This window comes from Lytechinus variegatus, chromosome 4, assembly GCF_018143015.1.
Source record: "Lytechinus variegatus isolate NC3 chromosome 4, Lvar_3.0, whole genome shotgun sequence".
Classification (NCBI taxonomy): Eukaryota; Metazoa; Echinodermata; class Echinoidea; order Temnopleuroida; family Toxopneustidae; genus Lytechinus; species Lytechinus variegatus.
Genome location: NC_054743.1, coordinates 21181259 through 21198035, shown reverse-complemented (window position 1 = coordinate 21198035; position 16777 = coordinate 21181259). Strand labels below are relative to the sequence as shown.

Sequence of the window (16777 nt, the reverse complement as noted above, 5' to 3'; positions counted from 1 at the left end):
TTTTTTCCATGACTCCATCTCAAATCACAAGAACTTACCAAGGGGGGGGGGGGGGGGCACAACCAAAAGCTTGACCTGGTTTAGGGTTACTGTATGTTTTTTCCTCATACATCTGTTGAATTTGTGTCACCTTCAAAGTATTTTTCAGTGTTTGGCATGAGTTTAGGTTTGTTTTTTTTCTCATCAGACAGTTGTTTTATAAGTCCCCCCTTATTTCTGCTTGTTTTATGTCAACTAAAATGCAACATATACAGTAATGTGCTCAACAGTTAATAAACCCCTTCACAAAATGCACTCCTTCATGTTGAGTGTTGAATATAGACAACGGCACTACAATGTCCAGCGAGCCCACAGAAATAAACTTTATTGAATGTAATATTTATCACCTGACTTCACAATGAAGTATCTAAAACATGGCAGAACTTAGAACACTTTGAATACGTTCATTTTCTGGTTGGGGTTCACTAACTTTTGAGCATCACTGCAACTCGTCTTCAGATCACAAACTTTTGACGGGTTTTTAATCACATCAGGACCCTGTATCAAAAAGCGTAGTGTTTGATCTATAGCTGATTTCTATGATGGATCACATTGATCGTTATGAGAAATCTGTCACACATATTGACTTTAGGATCAATCACTATGCTTGGTGATACCGGAACAGGTGGGTGTTTCATAAAGCTGTTCGTAAGTTAAGAGTGACTTTAAGAACGACTGGTGATCCTTTCTTACACGCTTAACCATCGCCAGTGAACTTTTCGGTTGATACCCAAAAAAGGATCACCAGTCGTTCTTAAAGTCGCTCTTGACTTACGAACAGCTTTATGAAACACCCACCAGGTATGCTACAAGCCTGTAGCGAGGGGGGGGGAGGGCTTGATCGATTGAAACTCCCATATTTTCAAAAGCAAGACAAAATAAGGAAGAAAACAGTTTTTCTGGGACAAAATTCAATCTTTTTGTTTGCTTCTAGAAATATTCAGCAAACGAAAAGAAGGGATCGAACCCCCTAATTGAAAACCCTGGCTACGGGGCTACTCTGACAAAAGTTTGAGAAAAGACTAGTCAAGGCTATTGGCCGGATTCCTACTCAGCATCTTTTTCTTTCCAATATCCCGATCTGGGTCACGTAACACAAAGGATTGCGATTGATTGTACGCTTAAAAGTCACGATTGATTGTACATTGAAGCCAATGGAATCAATTGTAGAAAAATTTTGTACGATCATTGCTAAGTGTTGTGTTACAGGCACCAGTATAGACAACACAACAGGATAGAGAAAGTCAGTGAGTAATCCTTCATGTAATGAAGCCACAGATGTTAAGTAATGTTATTTTACCAAACATTTCAAAATCTTTGAATATCTACATTCTACATTCACAACTCTACGCACGGAAATAGCGTCAAAGCAAACCTTTCACTTGACAAAAAGTCTAAATTGCACCAAATATAATTTTTTTTACATACAAGATGATCTTCTCAAAAGCAGAAAAGACAATTTTAGGAAGAAATAGGGAAAAGGAGAGGTGTTGTCTAAAGGGGTTGATTTCATCTCTTCTGCTCGTTCATTCTGTGTTGTTGGACGGCATCCCATATCCGCACCTGAGCTCCGACCCTGAAAAAACAAAGGACATCAGAATGAATTTTCACATTTGTCTCAATCTTCTAGTCTTGTTTTAACAGGACCTCAAAACTTAATTGTTATCATTTTTTTAGTAGCAAACAAAAGGCAAAGTAAAGATTCTATGACTTATATTGGTGTAGCGGTTCTGACTCTCGTCTTGTAATCAAAGGGTTGTGTGTTCGAATCGGACCATGGCCTAGCGTCCTTTGGCAAGCATAAATCGAAACTTTGCCACTCTCAACCAGGTGGTAATTGGGTACCAGTAGGAAACAACTGTCATTGTGGTTGGTTTAGCAAGTGTGCACCTAACAGGCTGCTTGAAATGCTATGAATCCAGTGACTGGGTAGTAATAATTGTGAAGCGCTTTGAGCAGTCATAGATTGATACAATGCTTTATAAATGCCAATTATTATTATAAAGAAAAATTTTTAAAAAATTAAATATCCATATACTGTTCATGGATGTGATGTAAATCAGATATTTCACGACATATAGAAATAATGAGAGATCTCTTCTCCAGATACTAACACAAACAGAGTGCTCATTCTAACCAGATTAAAATCACAAGTCTGAATGAAATTGTTTACATTACAAGCATAAACATTACATTTTCTAGCAAATACTCACCTAATTTTCAGAGACCTCAGGTCATCTCTAGTCATTGAATTGAGAACCAATGGCAAGGTAAAGTCCTCTTCAATAAACTGTACACAAGAATGAATGAAAACAAAAATGGAATCTTGAAGCAAGAGGATATGGTAGTGATATGGTATTTCTTCTTTTTTCAATACATAACACCAATATAAAATTCCAAAGTGTTTTGGAATTACATAACATCAAGACAGAAAGTACATACTTCTTAAGGGCATTGCAAGAAACACATTCAATTTCATTGGATTAAACACAAATATGCAGTTGATTTGTGCTAAATTTCTTGCTACGCCTCCCATTACGCTTGATTTATAATTGAAATCTAGTTTCTTTTAATGTCTCATAAGTAGGAAACCAAGAAAAATATATCTTCTATATAAAGTCTTCTTCGTTACATTTCATATGGCAAACAAATAAGGTTAATTTTGCTTTTAACTCAATATTCTATTATTTATTATTTTGTCACATAAACCAATTAATCAGAAAGATTGAAAAATTCAATTCTACAAGAAAAAATTATATAATTACGTCAATCCATTGTGTAACTAATTATCAGCCTTATGTCAAAAGGTCTTCACTCCAATTGCTTTCTCCGGCAATCATGCCCTCTCAGCATAAATCACATGGAATGTTGAGTAAAGTGTATAGCTTACCCTTCTAATACTATCTTCATCAAGTGCTATTGACTGTAACCATGATACTAACTCCTCCTGTTCACTACCAAATGCTCCTGTTGGGGAATATAATGATGGTGTAGTGATGAGTGGTGGTAGTATTGTGGTGATTATCATTATGAAGATGATAATGGTGATGATGATGGTGCTTGTGATGATGATGATGGTGGTGATGGTGATGTTGATGATGATGGTGATGATGATGGTGGTGGTTGTGATGTTGATGATGGTGGTGGTGGTGATGCTGATGATGATGGTGATGATGGTGATGATGATGGTGATGATGATGGTGGTGGTGGTTGTGATGTTGATGATGATGGTGGTGGTGGTGATGTTGATGAAGATGATGGTGGTGGTTGTGATGTTGATGGTGATGATGATGATGATGGTGATGATGATGGTGATGATGATGGTGGTGGTTATGATGTTGATGATGATGGTGATGATGGTGATGATGATGATGATGGTGATGGTTATGATGTTGATGATGGTGATGATGATGGTGGTGGTGGTGATGATGATGATGGTGATGATGGCAGTGGTGGTGATGATGATGATTATTGTGATAATGGTCATAATGATGATGGTGGTGTTGATGATGATGAGATGATGATGACGTGATGATGATAATTGTGATAATGGTCATAATGATGATGGGCGCATTAATGATGATGATGATGACAGCCGTGGTGGTAAGTTTGAAAGATATAAAATACAATAAAATCTGAGGTAAACACAAGGCAAAAGCAATTTTGTGTCTCGCCCACTTATGAAAATAACCAGAAATATCGTGATTTGCGAGGGCACAAAAGAGAATTACATCAAAACTTCATTGTGAAATGACTGGAATGGAATAACACTTGTCATAAGAGCCTTGCACAAAAACTTTAATGTTGACCTGAAAATGACCTTTGACCTTACAATCAGCGTTCTCGCCAGAAAAAAATTCACCCATGTCGGGGACTTGTGCTGCCACTCCCGGGGGTTGGGTGCGGGAGGGGGGGTTCACCCCTCCCTTGCGGAGCGCGGAAGCGACGGCCTTTTCATCAAATAGAGACGCTAAGGAAGCCCCATTGTGGCGTATTTTTAAGCCCACACAAATGCAAATAAATCTAGGCCTGGGAGTAAACATCGATTGATCGAATGGTTCGATTGGCATGCCGCCAATCACCAATCGATTAGCAAAATTTACAATAATCAAATGTTCGGCAGATCCCGATTATGACATTGGGAGAACTCGAATACCCAAGTAATAATAACAAAATGACAAGAAAACAATGATGACACTTCATACAGGTTTAAAAATTATGTTACCGAGATAATTTTTCAAAAATAATCAATGATTGTATTACATTCGCAGTTACACACCAACATGAAAGCGCTCCGAATTTTTTTAATCCCACCCAACCTTGCCCTCGATACACAAAATAAGTTCATTGTCTGCGTGCACAAAACAATAAGAAAACACACAACCAAGCTCACTTGAGCTGATTGGACCTTCGGATAGCCAATGAAACTTTTGGGGAAACAAAGAAGAAGGCACGTGGTTCCCTTATCAGGAGAGGTCATGACTTCAGAAATAAATTGACCCCTCCCCCATCTGTGTGTGTGTGCGGGGGAGAGAGAAAGAAAGATAAGGGTGGGAGCCGGAGAATTCCTTTCATGTTTCAAAACAATAATGCAACCTTTTTTCTATCCCCTTCACACAATGAAAACTACATTCCAACATGCGCCCGTCTTCACCGGTACTTTCTCGACTAGTCCCCCAAAATAGAGCCAGTTATACATGTAGGTTCAAATGATAAAAAATCATAATTTTAAAAGGTATTTCAAATTAAATATTTTGCAAAATATTTTTTTGAAATACATGTGTAGAATCGTGGGCAGTGCCACAAGTGGGGGCGGGGACATGGTGTGGGCAAGGGATGAAATTGTTCAAGAAATGCTCCACCTGGGGTCAGTCTCAAAGAATAGTTCATGAATGAGTTGTTTACACTTTGGGCTTTGGACTGGCTGATCTGGGCTGATTCATTCATATGCAGGGGTGTGGCACTTGGAGGGATGCATGCATAATACCAGAGTACCAGCATGGATTTAGGAAGGATTTTCATTGGAACAATAAACTGAAAGTTTTAATCTCATTTCATGTAGTTTCTTTTGATATAAATATCATGGAGAAGGGGAAAAAGGTCCTACTTTCATTTATTCTAAACATGTGACTTTGATGGAGATTTCTTCATGGGGGGGGTCACCGTAAAGTAGGTCAACTATTGTGACTTAAAAGACTTGATTCCCGACGAACAATCAAATCATTCGATTATTTTTTTCAGGAAATAATTGAATGGTAAAAATGACAATCGTCCCAGGCCTAACATCCATGCACCATAGCGGTCACGCACAGTTCTCAAACTCCTTTGCTATTCGTTCATTGTGTGCAGAGAGGGCGAGATAAAATGACAAACACAGTACAACTCCTTTGCTATTGGTTCATTGTGTGTATAGAGGGCGGGATAAACGACAAACACAGTACAAGTACATGTTCCTTGTATATATACAATGCATTTATTCCAAGTTCCACTCCCATCATATCAGTAAGCGCAGCTGCCGGTAGGCCATGGAGCATAGCTGGTGTGATGTGCGGGGCAGACGGGGGAATAGGCAACGGCACGACCGTACCGTGTCGTCATATGCCCACAATAGCAGCCGCGAGCTAGCTGGGCGCCTTGCCACTTTCCTAGCCGTAGTAGGCCTGTAAGTGGTCTTAAGTTGGTGGGACTTCGGCGCAACCCGATAAATGAAGTTGATATCACTAAGATGAGTTCATGGAGTGGATTATTTTTTTCTGAATATTTCCATTTAATTTTTCCACCCATGTCGCTGAAATTTTACGCATGGTTCCACTTCGTCTCCATTTCCGCACGCATGGTGTTTGAACCATGCGTATTATACACTGGCGAGAACGCTGCTTACAATATGACCTCCTACTGCAGCATAACATGCAGGTCGCCTAACCATCCAAGTTTTGTTGCAAAGTGACTTACGGTTGCAGAGTTAGGTGTCATAAGAGAGTCTTGCATGTAAACTTTAACGTTGACCTGAAATGACCTTTGACCTTACCATGTGACCTCTGACTGCAGCATAAAATGCACATCCCCCAAGTCTATCTAACATCCAAGTTTTGTTGCAAAGTGACTTACGGTTGCGGAGTTAGGTGTCATAAGAGAGTCTTGCATGTAAACTTTAACGTTGACCTGAAAATGACCTTTGGCCTTACCATGTGACCTCCGACTGCAGCCTAACATGCAGGTCCCCCAAGTCCATCCACCATCCAAATTTGGTTGAGAAGCGACTTACGGTTGTGGAGTTAGGTGTCATAAGAGAGTCTTGCATGTAAACTTTAACGTTGACCTGAAAATGACCTTACCATCATCTCAGACTGCAGCATAACATGCAGGTCCCCCAAGTCCATCTACCATCCAAGTTTGGTTGAAAAGCGACTTACGGTTGTGGAGTTATGTGTCATTACAGGTTTGTGACGGACGGACGACATTTGGATCCCTAAGCCTCGCCTTCACCTCTGGTGAGCGAGACAAAAAATCTACAGGCCTATGTAGTTGTTTCCATATTTTTATTCAAAATATGATTCAGGTTTCAGTGAAAATAAGTATATATGACATTTATTCAAATATCCATATTAAACACAAACTGATTTATAATCTAAAGAGAGTAGAAAATCAATCAATTTGTTATGATCAATTAATTACCTCTACTATCTTGGGTATTTGAGTTGACGGAGTCACTGGCACCAAGAGGCTGAAACCTGCAAGTCAAAGTAAAATTCATAGATTATTAGCATATTAGTAAATTCCTTGGGAATACATGAAGTTGTTATACTACAGTAATGGGAAATTTTACTAGTGAGAGGTAAATACAACTTGTTTGCATAACATTTTTATGAAGAGCATACATTGGGCAACAATGAATTAATCAACGTCAAATTTGAGATATAGAGGTTAAACACCTCTACATATCAAATTTGGCAAAGTATGATCTCCCAAAGTATGAAAATGAATATCCAAATTTTATTGTTTGAAATAGACATAAAGTGAAATACGCCAAAAATTTGCTTTGCCCAATTGACCGTGGACCCGGCAGCCGCTGTGCAGCACCAGATCAACGAGGCTCTATCCCTTTAATTCTTGAATGCCAAACAGGGTAGCAGCAACTTCAATCTTTTAACGTCTTTTGGTCTGATGCGGCCGGATTTGAACTCCCGACCTCCCAGTTGTAAGACGGATGCTACCAACTGAGCCAACACACCATATGGTATTAAATATGCTGAAATTCACAAAATAAAATTGATGCCGCACTTTGGTATTATACTGCAGAACACATACAAGTATATACATGTACCAGCATACCCACAAACTCATGGTTGGATTTCAGGTGGGGTTAAACATAGTATAGAATATGAATGAAAATTGATGTAAAAGATGACAGGAAAAGCCTGGTCATTCTGTAACCGACTTTATTTAAAAAAGGGATATTCTGTTAACTTACCCTATTCTTTCCATGACTGATCTGCTGACACATAGCTGGGTTTGGAGGACATCATTTAAAGATTTCTGGACGTCTACCAACTCTTGAAGTAATCTGAAAAGTTACAAAGTATAGCATATGAACACCAAATACATTAAGTTTATTAAAGGTCACTGATTCTGACTTCACCTGGGATGGTATTCTGGAGAGCAGTCATTTCTCTTTGAGATAAGAAACTATTGATTGTCACAAGTCGGTATTCTGAAGATTGTCTTTTCTCTGTCATATCTAACCAAGTTCCCACCCATCTTTTCACAGACAAACCAATCAAAATCACTGTTCGATCCAAGTGAAAGCCCTTATAACCAGTAGGAAGGCTCGAGGAAATCCTTTTATGTCATTTTATGAAAATTGAGAATAATCCAATGTGTTCAGACTTTGACTTCAAGATTTAGGCCCTCGGTGGTTTCTACTAACCTGCCCTGCTCCTGGACAAGCCTTTGATGGTCCATCTGCAAGCTAGCCATCAGGTTCCGATTGGGTATGAAGCACTCATTTGACCTGGTGGAGCTGTCAAAGGTCGACACCCCCGATGTGTTCCCCGCCTCTTCCTCTGCCCCCTTGGGGAGGGGGAGGAAGTGGTGGGCGGTTCCGTAGATGCCCCTGCTGTCCCCGCTGGACGTGCCAGGGGGACGGGTGTCCATGCCGTGGGAGTGGGCAGGGGGCATATCATCCTCCTTGCTGGGGGCTATGTTCTCTCCAAGATCTAGGATGCACATACAAGTGGAAAGAAAGAGTTGCGAGCCATTACTCATGGAGATATCACCTGTCTTTGGATTAAGTCTATTACAAACATTGTTATTGATATCACACAAAATGTCTAAGAGCTTACACACATTAAAACAAGTTTTGATATTATGATTATAATTGCACAAGAATTTAATTTTTTTAATGCCAGTCTTTATTACCAAAGATACTTGGGAAACATTGTATCTCAATCCAATTTTCCCAAGGCTTTTTATCACAGTCACCGGCTTCTGCTGGCTTGCTTCTCTTCCAGTGAATACTCTGTATGAACACAAGTAGCCCAATTGCATTGACCACACAATGCCTTAATCTTCAAATGCATACTTTTCACACACATAGATTTGGTTATTTTTTGCTTTGATATTGTTGTTTAAACTGGATATTTTTGAGAACATTCCAACCATTTCAAGTTTTTCCATACCATGTTTGACAAAAATCTAGCAGCCTTTGGTTCTACATGTATACCGGTAATTCTACATTTATAATGCATAAGAGACAGAGTTGAAGGGTTTTGATATAAGGGATAGCTCACCTGGGCTGAGGATGGTAATAGTGACCTGTACAGCATCTCTTATTAGGTTATCCAATGCAAACATCCAGTGGGGTTTTATGTTGTGCATGTGTTGACGTAACACTTGATTTACCTGTTACATATGAAATTGATGAATTACTAATTTAGAATGGTATGGAACCTCAAATGAAAATAAAATGTTACTCAAAATGTTTTATAGAATATCTAAAAGCTTGTACGATAAAGAATTATATGCACACTTAATTATTTTTTTAGCTTTTATTCAAAGTAATTATCTTTCTTCTTTTCTTTGTTTTTGGTAAAATTGATACAATTTGAAGTGATGTTAATCAATTATACTGTTTGTTTACCTCAACTAGTTCTACAATAAAGATACATATATATGATAAACTGATAAAGATTTTATTCAAAGGAATGGATTTTCATTCTCCCATACTCACATGTAAATTGGCAAAAAACCTCACATTTATCAATTTTGAGAGTTGGTCAATAATGTAAGTAGTATATTAGAAACCATACACACTGTTCCATAGGAAATGTCCCAAACTGTTCTATTATATAGTTTTACATGAACAAGGCATAGAAGTATATCAATCATGAAAATAATTCTTTTGATGGTGCAAAAATATGAGTTGAAAATTTATAAATACAAGAAGCAACATATCCCCAATGGTACTTACCGAATCCTGAAATACATAGAGTGCAGTATGAATTTCACCAAGAGCTGTAGGGTCATAGTCTAAATCATTCCGCAGTTTCTCTGTGAAAATTTTGAAAATGAAGGCAATGTATTAACTAGACTGAAGCATGCAAGGATAAATCAAATACATTATGAATATGTGAAACAATTCACAACACTTCCAGGCCCTTCCTATAATTGGCATCTCATAAATATCAATTATCAAGATTGTCATTAATATCAACTTACCAAGAGCATCGACCAGCTTCCTTCGTTCTCTCTGCTTGATAAACACTGCTATCCCATGATTCAATGTCATCAGGTGAGCCTGTAATGAAAAATAAAATCATTCAGAATTAAATGAGTTTTCCATATAAGGAAAACAAGTTCTTGTAACACTCCATGGTATTCAGTTATATATCATTTAATTTCTATCACACATGGTAATCATCACCAAATAAAGAATTACTTAAACACTTGACTAAAAAATTCACAGATGTAATATAAGGAGGGAATTTCTAGGGAAAGAGAAAATGAGAAGGAATGGAAAAGGGAATGAATTAGTAGAATGATACAGCAGATATCTAATATCCAATTAAGTTACAACTTTGGGGAAGGTAGGGGGATTGCTGTATGTGAGATCTGTCCAACAATGTCAAGTACATACTGATATGTACTTACAGTTGTAATTTTGGTTGGTGGTCTCTCAGAAGTCAGCTGCAATTTCTTCATCCATTCATTGACAATCTGTAAATCAACAAAATATCAAATCAAAAAGATGGGCGAAAGATTTTAATGGGTTTTATTTTCTCACTCGATTTAATTCCATGCTAAAGTTCAGTGATATTCTCAAGATTCAGCACGAGATGATTCATTGTAGCCAACAGGCCTGTTCACTACTCAGTGAATAAAATATATGCATGATTTTTATTTTCCTGGGGACCTGTTAGTAATTAATAAAGTACAATACTTTGAATCCAGTTAGCATACATTAGTTGTTGCTATGTCTGACAAGCTTAGATTGAAAAGTATGCATGAAATTTGAAAATGGTAGTAAACAGGTCTACTTGAAAAGAGAAAATTGCAACAGCAATTCACCTTATCGCCATCACCTTCGATGATGGTGAGTAACGTCTGACGTCTTTCGCTGTCCTTCCTAAGCATGTAGAACCCACCTTGCTCCCGATTGTCAGGGGTTACAGGAGTCTCAAGACCATCCTCACTACTGCTGTATACAAAGAAGAAAACAAAAAAATATCATAATAAAATAATAATAATATGCATTAATATAGCGCTTAATACAAATGTTTCTAAGCACTGCAAACTATTACCCCGGCTTTAGCATGGCTACCCTGATTGGGCGCTCAAGCATTCAAGGAATTCCTACCTACCGGTTACCCACTCACTACTCCTGGGTGGAGAATGGCAAATGAATCGCAAGTGCTGCGGTGGGATTTGAACCCTGGACATTGTAGTTCAAAGTCCAGAGACTTATCCACTGAGCCACAACACCTCTGCAAACTGCACAACATGGACAGTAGTCTAAACTCTGTAATAGTATGGCTGTGTTCAAGTGAAAAATTAAAACATGAATCATGTTTTGGAAACAGGATTAGTTGAAAAAGATATGGTTGCGTTCATGCAAATTTCAAATGCTGGTAATGGAAATGCAGGCATGTATTTCAAAAACAGCAAAATATGAACAGTGGTCTAAACTCTGGTTAAAACATGGCTGTCTTCAAGTAAAAAAATGTATACAGATCTTGATTTGGGAATAAGGTCAGTTGAAAAAGATATGGTTGCTTTCACGCAAATTTCACATCCTGGTAATGAGTGAAAATGCAAACATTAATTTGGAAAATAGACAGGTTTATAAAAGATCATTCTATCTGAGAGATGACTGCCAACATTGTTTAAAAGCAACAAATACCCTTTTTAGACAGGCTAAAATTTCCTTAACCCCGTACTATTGGTGGGGCTAAATGGCAATTTAGCCCCACCTATAGTACGGGGTTAAGCTTAGCCCACTTTCGTTTTACACAGCGTTTTTGCAAAGTGGGCTAACCCCACCTATAGTACGGGATTATTTGGCCCTGCAACAAAGCAGGGTTATCCCACCAATTGCGGTGCTAAGAGCAATAGTACGGGGTTAAGATCGCATGTGTAAAACGAAAGTGGGCTAAGCTTAACCCCGTACTATAGGTGGGGCTAAATGGCAATTTGGCCCTACCTATAGTACGGGGTTAAGGAAATTGAAGCGTGTGTAAAAAGTGTACGAGTGAAGCACTTGTACTACGAATGATCGACAAAAACCACTAGTCCGGGGTTAGCGAGTTTCGTGTGTAAAAAGCAAGCATTCCTTATCCGGGGTTAGCAATAACAATTTGGCATGTGTAAAAAGGAAAAAAAATAGTACGGGGTTAAGGATAGTACGGGGTTAGCGATAGTCCGGGGTTAAGAAAATCCTGTGTAAAAAGGGCAAAAGTTCTCAATCTTTTTATTTTAGTTATGTCACATAGCAGAGTTACAGCTAGGCATGACTTGGAAGGTGTATAAACTATACAGATTTGACCTTCATTCTCAAGGTCAAACTGAACTGAATCATACAGGAATGGTAAGAATTGCATTGACAAATTAATGCAAGAATACTCCTTTGCAGAAATCAAAATCACGGTATTGATTTTGGTCCATATTTTGTGAGAAAGCAGTATGGTTGAAACTGTGTTTTTTTAATGTGTATCAAAAATAAAGTTTAACATTTTCAAATTCATCAACATATAAAGAACAAGTAGTACTATTCAGCATTCTGTATTGTAAATTCATGAAACCTGAATAAATACAAACCTAGTTCAAAATGATAAAGAAGTGAAAATGCAAGCCCAGGATTAAAAAAAAATGTGGATTACATAGTACTATCAGAGATATAAGACAAATTGAAAATAAATCCAGTTCCTATGATTTTCTTTTTCTCCCTTTCTTTAACTACATTTTTTGAACAACAAAATAATGTTATCATGAAAGCAGATACTCAATAATGGTTCTTCTAGTTAGTATCCCAACTACTTCAAAGAAATAGCAGGCACCAGATACAGTAAAGTATTTTATGATAAACATAGATGCACCTACCTATATTCTAGTGTCTATTATACACAAAACATCACAATGAATTAAAGTATGAAAGCAATGAATGCAAACACCTTTTCTGATGAAATATCTTATAATGATAATGAAAAGCTGATTCTTTTTTAGATGAAAAAAAAACCAATTGGGGTTTTTTTTCTTCTTTCTTTTAGATAATATAAGTCTCTTGTAGAAAAGAGTTATAATCAATTGTAATTCTTATTACACCATTTGCCCACACCTGAATGATATCAATTGTTAGCTTGAACAAGTCTGTTATGTTACAGAATGCAAATATTGTAGATTTTATGAATATCTGGTACTCATACATGTAAAGGTAATAACACTATAAAGTGATATAAATTGTATAAACCCACTATTACCATATCAATCAAACAAACTATAGTATAGGATATCAAATATAGGTCCCAATATACTAGGAAAAAACAGGAATCATCAGCAAGCACCAAAAATATACAAGAAATATGGATGCTATCATATTTCACAATGAATGAAGGCTTTAACTGAATAAGATCGATCACACATAAATTGAATTTCCTAAGACTTGTAGAACAGCAATGGGAAGATTTAGATTATACATACAAAAAAATAAAGAGAATGTTATTTTGTATTCATTAATATTTTCACTCACAAGATGTACAATGTATGCACCTCAAGTCTAAATGTAAAGATGTGTACTAACAGCAAATTTCTAAAATGTTATTATTTTGAAAACAGTGAAATGATCGCAGTGACAGTTTGTTAATTTTTCTGTTATGTATGTACAATAGGGCTTCAATCACAGCATTAACACACATTTCCATCCACACCTGTAATTCATTGATTCATTGATGAAATGATCAGTAAAATCTGAATTTCACACACTGCATACAACCTAGTTATCAAAAGATTTTGGAGAATATCCTCTAGGTCCCGTAACACAAAGGTTAGTGATTAATCGCACACCTGATTTTCACAATTGTGTATTGTAGTCAATGGAATCAATCGTTGAAAAGCGTTTCTTCGATCATTGCTAAGCTTTGAGTTACGGGCCCTTTCTCAAAAGCAACAATAAACCTTTCTCAATAAATGTTGAGTTTGAGTTTTAAATCTCTGTTTCAGCATCACTTTTTTCTTTTACCTATCTTACTCATCTTTTTATCACACAAAACCAAAACATAGAAATAATCTAAAAATGTTAAAATGCTAATTATTCATAGATTTTGAAATTTTAAATCTTCCATTTCATATGACTTTTTAACACAACAAATGGGGAAAATGACAGTGAAATAGGAAGATGTGATAAAAGCACACAAAAGTTAGTGATTATGTAAAAGTTTAAAAGACTAGAGAGGGTGCACCTAAAGTAACAGCAGTTGATGCAAGAATATATTTTGGTTAAAAAGATTTGTATTTTTGTAAATAATCTACAGTACTATGATCATTCTCACACCTCATTCAAATTTAACAAAGATAAAATGGTTTATACGTTGTACCTTAGTAAAGATGAATTATGCCAGGAATACACTCTAGGAGATAAAGAAACAATATCTCAAATCATAAATAATAATCATGACAATGACATTGAAGATTATGGTGACATTGAAAGTGTTGATGATGGTGTCGATGATGATGATACTGATGATGAATACCAAACAATAATATTGATATTACAAAGAATTATAAAACTATATGTAGCATTCATTACAAAAACAAATAAAATCATATTGATAATAGAATAATAATGGCAAATTAAGTTAGAGATTGAAAAAAAAAATGACTACAACTATTGTATCAATGGATGTATGCATCAAATTCTAAAAACTTCCATTCGAATGATGAATATGATGTAATTGATATTGAGCTATACATGTATGTATTAATAATGCAGCTGGTAACATTCTTATAAACTAATCTTAGGTATTACTGTTAGGTTAGACAGCCTTTTTTACTCACAATACCAACATCAAACATGAAATGAGTCTAGTGCTGGGAATAACTCCTCTTCGTGTATTATATCAGTAATCATGTGATTGGTAACACTTTTGTGAACCGACGTCAGTGTTGAAGTTATCATTCTGAGCAACCTTTCATACAACTAACACAAGCACAAAACTTGAACTAACTCACTGCGTAAGGGTGTTTCTGTGTGATGCAATACACTGTGGTGCTATGTGTATACTAGCATCAACACAAAACTTTAGAAAAGTGCATGACATGCTAGGGGTAATGCCTAACAAAATAGAACAACCTTTTCATTTCCACTCCATAAATATGCAATATAACATCTATTTGCTTAATACCATCATACAAACTGTGATAAAACATATCAATCACACTAACATCACAAATCCACACACACACACACACACACAAAAAGTTTAAACCTTAGCCATGGTACCAGAAGATAAAAATTCAATACATTAGGAAATAAAACGTGGCCTTGCATCATGTGCTCTTTGTGACAAAAAAACTAACCTCCCCTAAGAAAAAACAAAGAAACAAACCAAAGAACAACAGATAAAATCATTCCACAACAACAGTTTTACAACTACTATACCTCATCTATTACTTAGTAATTTCCCCCATTTCTAAATTTTCCACAATGAGCAAGTAGCTGTACTAGTCATTAAAGCCGACTTGTTCATGAGGTACATTCGAGCAGTAGACTACACCAGGGGAAGTTCTGTGATTGGGGCTGGTGTGAAAAGGTCACCCCACTTCAGTTATAACATTCACCCAGGTGACTCAAAGGCACCATTATGACAATAGTAACTTTGACATTATTATAACGTCCAAGAATCCTCTACTTTGATTGGCTGCTGAGCCCTATTACCAACATAGTAGTTGCCGTAATAGCAAATTTACGATAGATTTCCAACCATTATCAAGCCAATCGGTGACAAAAAAGATTTGAACAACTCACCCAGGTGATAATAGCTCAAGTGATCTTCGCTTGTCAAGCCGGAGACTGCCGAGTGCAACAAAATTGAAACAAAAAATATATACAGTCAACACCATTTTACCGTTTCAATTATCACAAGTGTAGAGCAGCTGAGTGATTACAATACAGACCAGTCACTTTGGGATGTGCAACAAGATCAACTTAATCTGCAGTGCATATAAAATGTATGCAACAACAAGGTATTTAATAGTAAACAAGGAACATGTGTAAATAAAAGAAGGATGGTGTAGAGCTTGATGCTGAGTAAACAAACTCAAGCCACTCTATTGAAACGTGAAAGAAAGTTTTAATTGAAGATCTTCTATTTAATAAATAGTCAAACACTAAACAAAAGAAATTAAATTAAAATAGATATTAATTAACAAAATAAATGAATGTAACATTGACACTAACCTTGAGACTGCATCAGCTTCACTGAAATTGGAGAGGGTCGACGCTATGGTCAAGGGAGACTCTGGACGGCTACTGGGACTGACCATTGGCACTGATGATAGAACAGTATGGTTGAATCATGTCACTATTTGGAACTGCATTTTCTAGTGTTTATGCTTAACCATTACCATAACCAGTATCAGAACTAGATCACCATTACCATTGCAACAACTTGATTTGCTTTTGTCAATCTGATAATCAGCTCCTGAAATTCACTTTTTGCTCATTCATATCACTATTTCTATTACAGCTCAATTCACCATTACTATTATAATTACCATCACCATCACTGTCACTATTACCATCACCATTATCATTATCATCATCATCACTATCACCAGCACCATAACTTTTATCCTCACAATCACCATTACCATCACTATCATCATTACTATCACTATCACCACTACCATTAGCATCACTATCTCCAGTACCGTTATCATTACCATCACCATTATTATCATCATCATCACTATTACCATTACCATAACTTTTACCATCACTATCACCATTACCATCACCGTCACCATTACCATCACTATCACCATTACCATTACAATAACTATTACCATCACCATCACTATCACCATTACCATCACCATTACCATCACTATCACCATCACCATCATCATTACCATCATTATTACCATTACCATAACTATTACCATCACAAATCACTATCACCATTACCATTGCCATTACCACTACCATCACTATCACCATTACCATTACATTACCATCACTATCACCATC

The 16777-nt window shown here is 36.7% G+C and overlaps 1 protein-coding gene across 1 annotated transcript in view; it reads right to left on the bottom strand.

The window, feature by feature from the left end:
* Positions 1 to 226: 226 nt before the first annotated feature.
* LOC121413608 (mitogen-activated protein kinase kinase kinase 15-like) overlaps positions 227 to 16777 on the bottom strand; it is a 43398-nt gene continuing 26847 nt past the window's right edge. The window contains exons 24-37 of the mRNA XM_041606498.1: positions 15986 to 16076; positions 15554 to 15598; positions 14124 to 14156; positions 10606 to 10735; positions 10189 to 10254; positions 9757 to 9835; positions 9509 to 9588; positions 8829 to 8940; positions 7967 to 8255; positions 7511 to 7603; positions 6715 to 6770; positions 2930 to 3006; positions 2253 to 2329; positions 227 to 1615 (exon numbers count right to left, since the gene is read on the bottom strand). Of these exons, the coding sequence (XP_041462432.1) occupies positions 1549 to 1615; positions 2253 to 2329; positions 2930 to 3006; positions 6715 to 6770; positions 7511 to 7603; positions 7967 to 8255; positions 8829 to 8940; positions 9509 to 9588; positions 9757 to 9835; positions 10189 to 10254; positions 10606 to 10735; positions 14124 to 14156; positions 15554 to 15598; positions 15986 to 16076 (1295 nt within the window). The 3' untranslated portion in view covers positions 227 to 1548. The remainder of the gene's footprint in view (positions 1616 to 2252; positions 2330 to 2929; positions 3007 to 6714; positions 6771 to 7510; positions 7604 to 7966; positions 8256 to 8828; positions 8941 to 9508; positions 9589 to 9756; positions 9836 to 10188; positions 10255 to 10605; positions 10736 to 14123; positions 14157 to 15553; positions 15599 to 15985; positions 16077 to 16777) is intronic.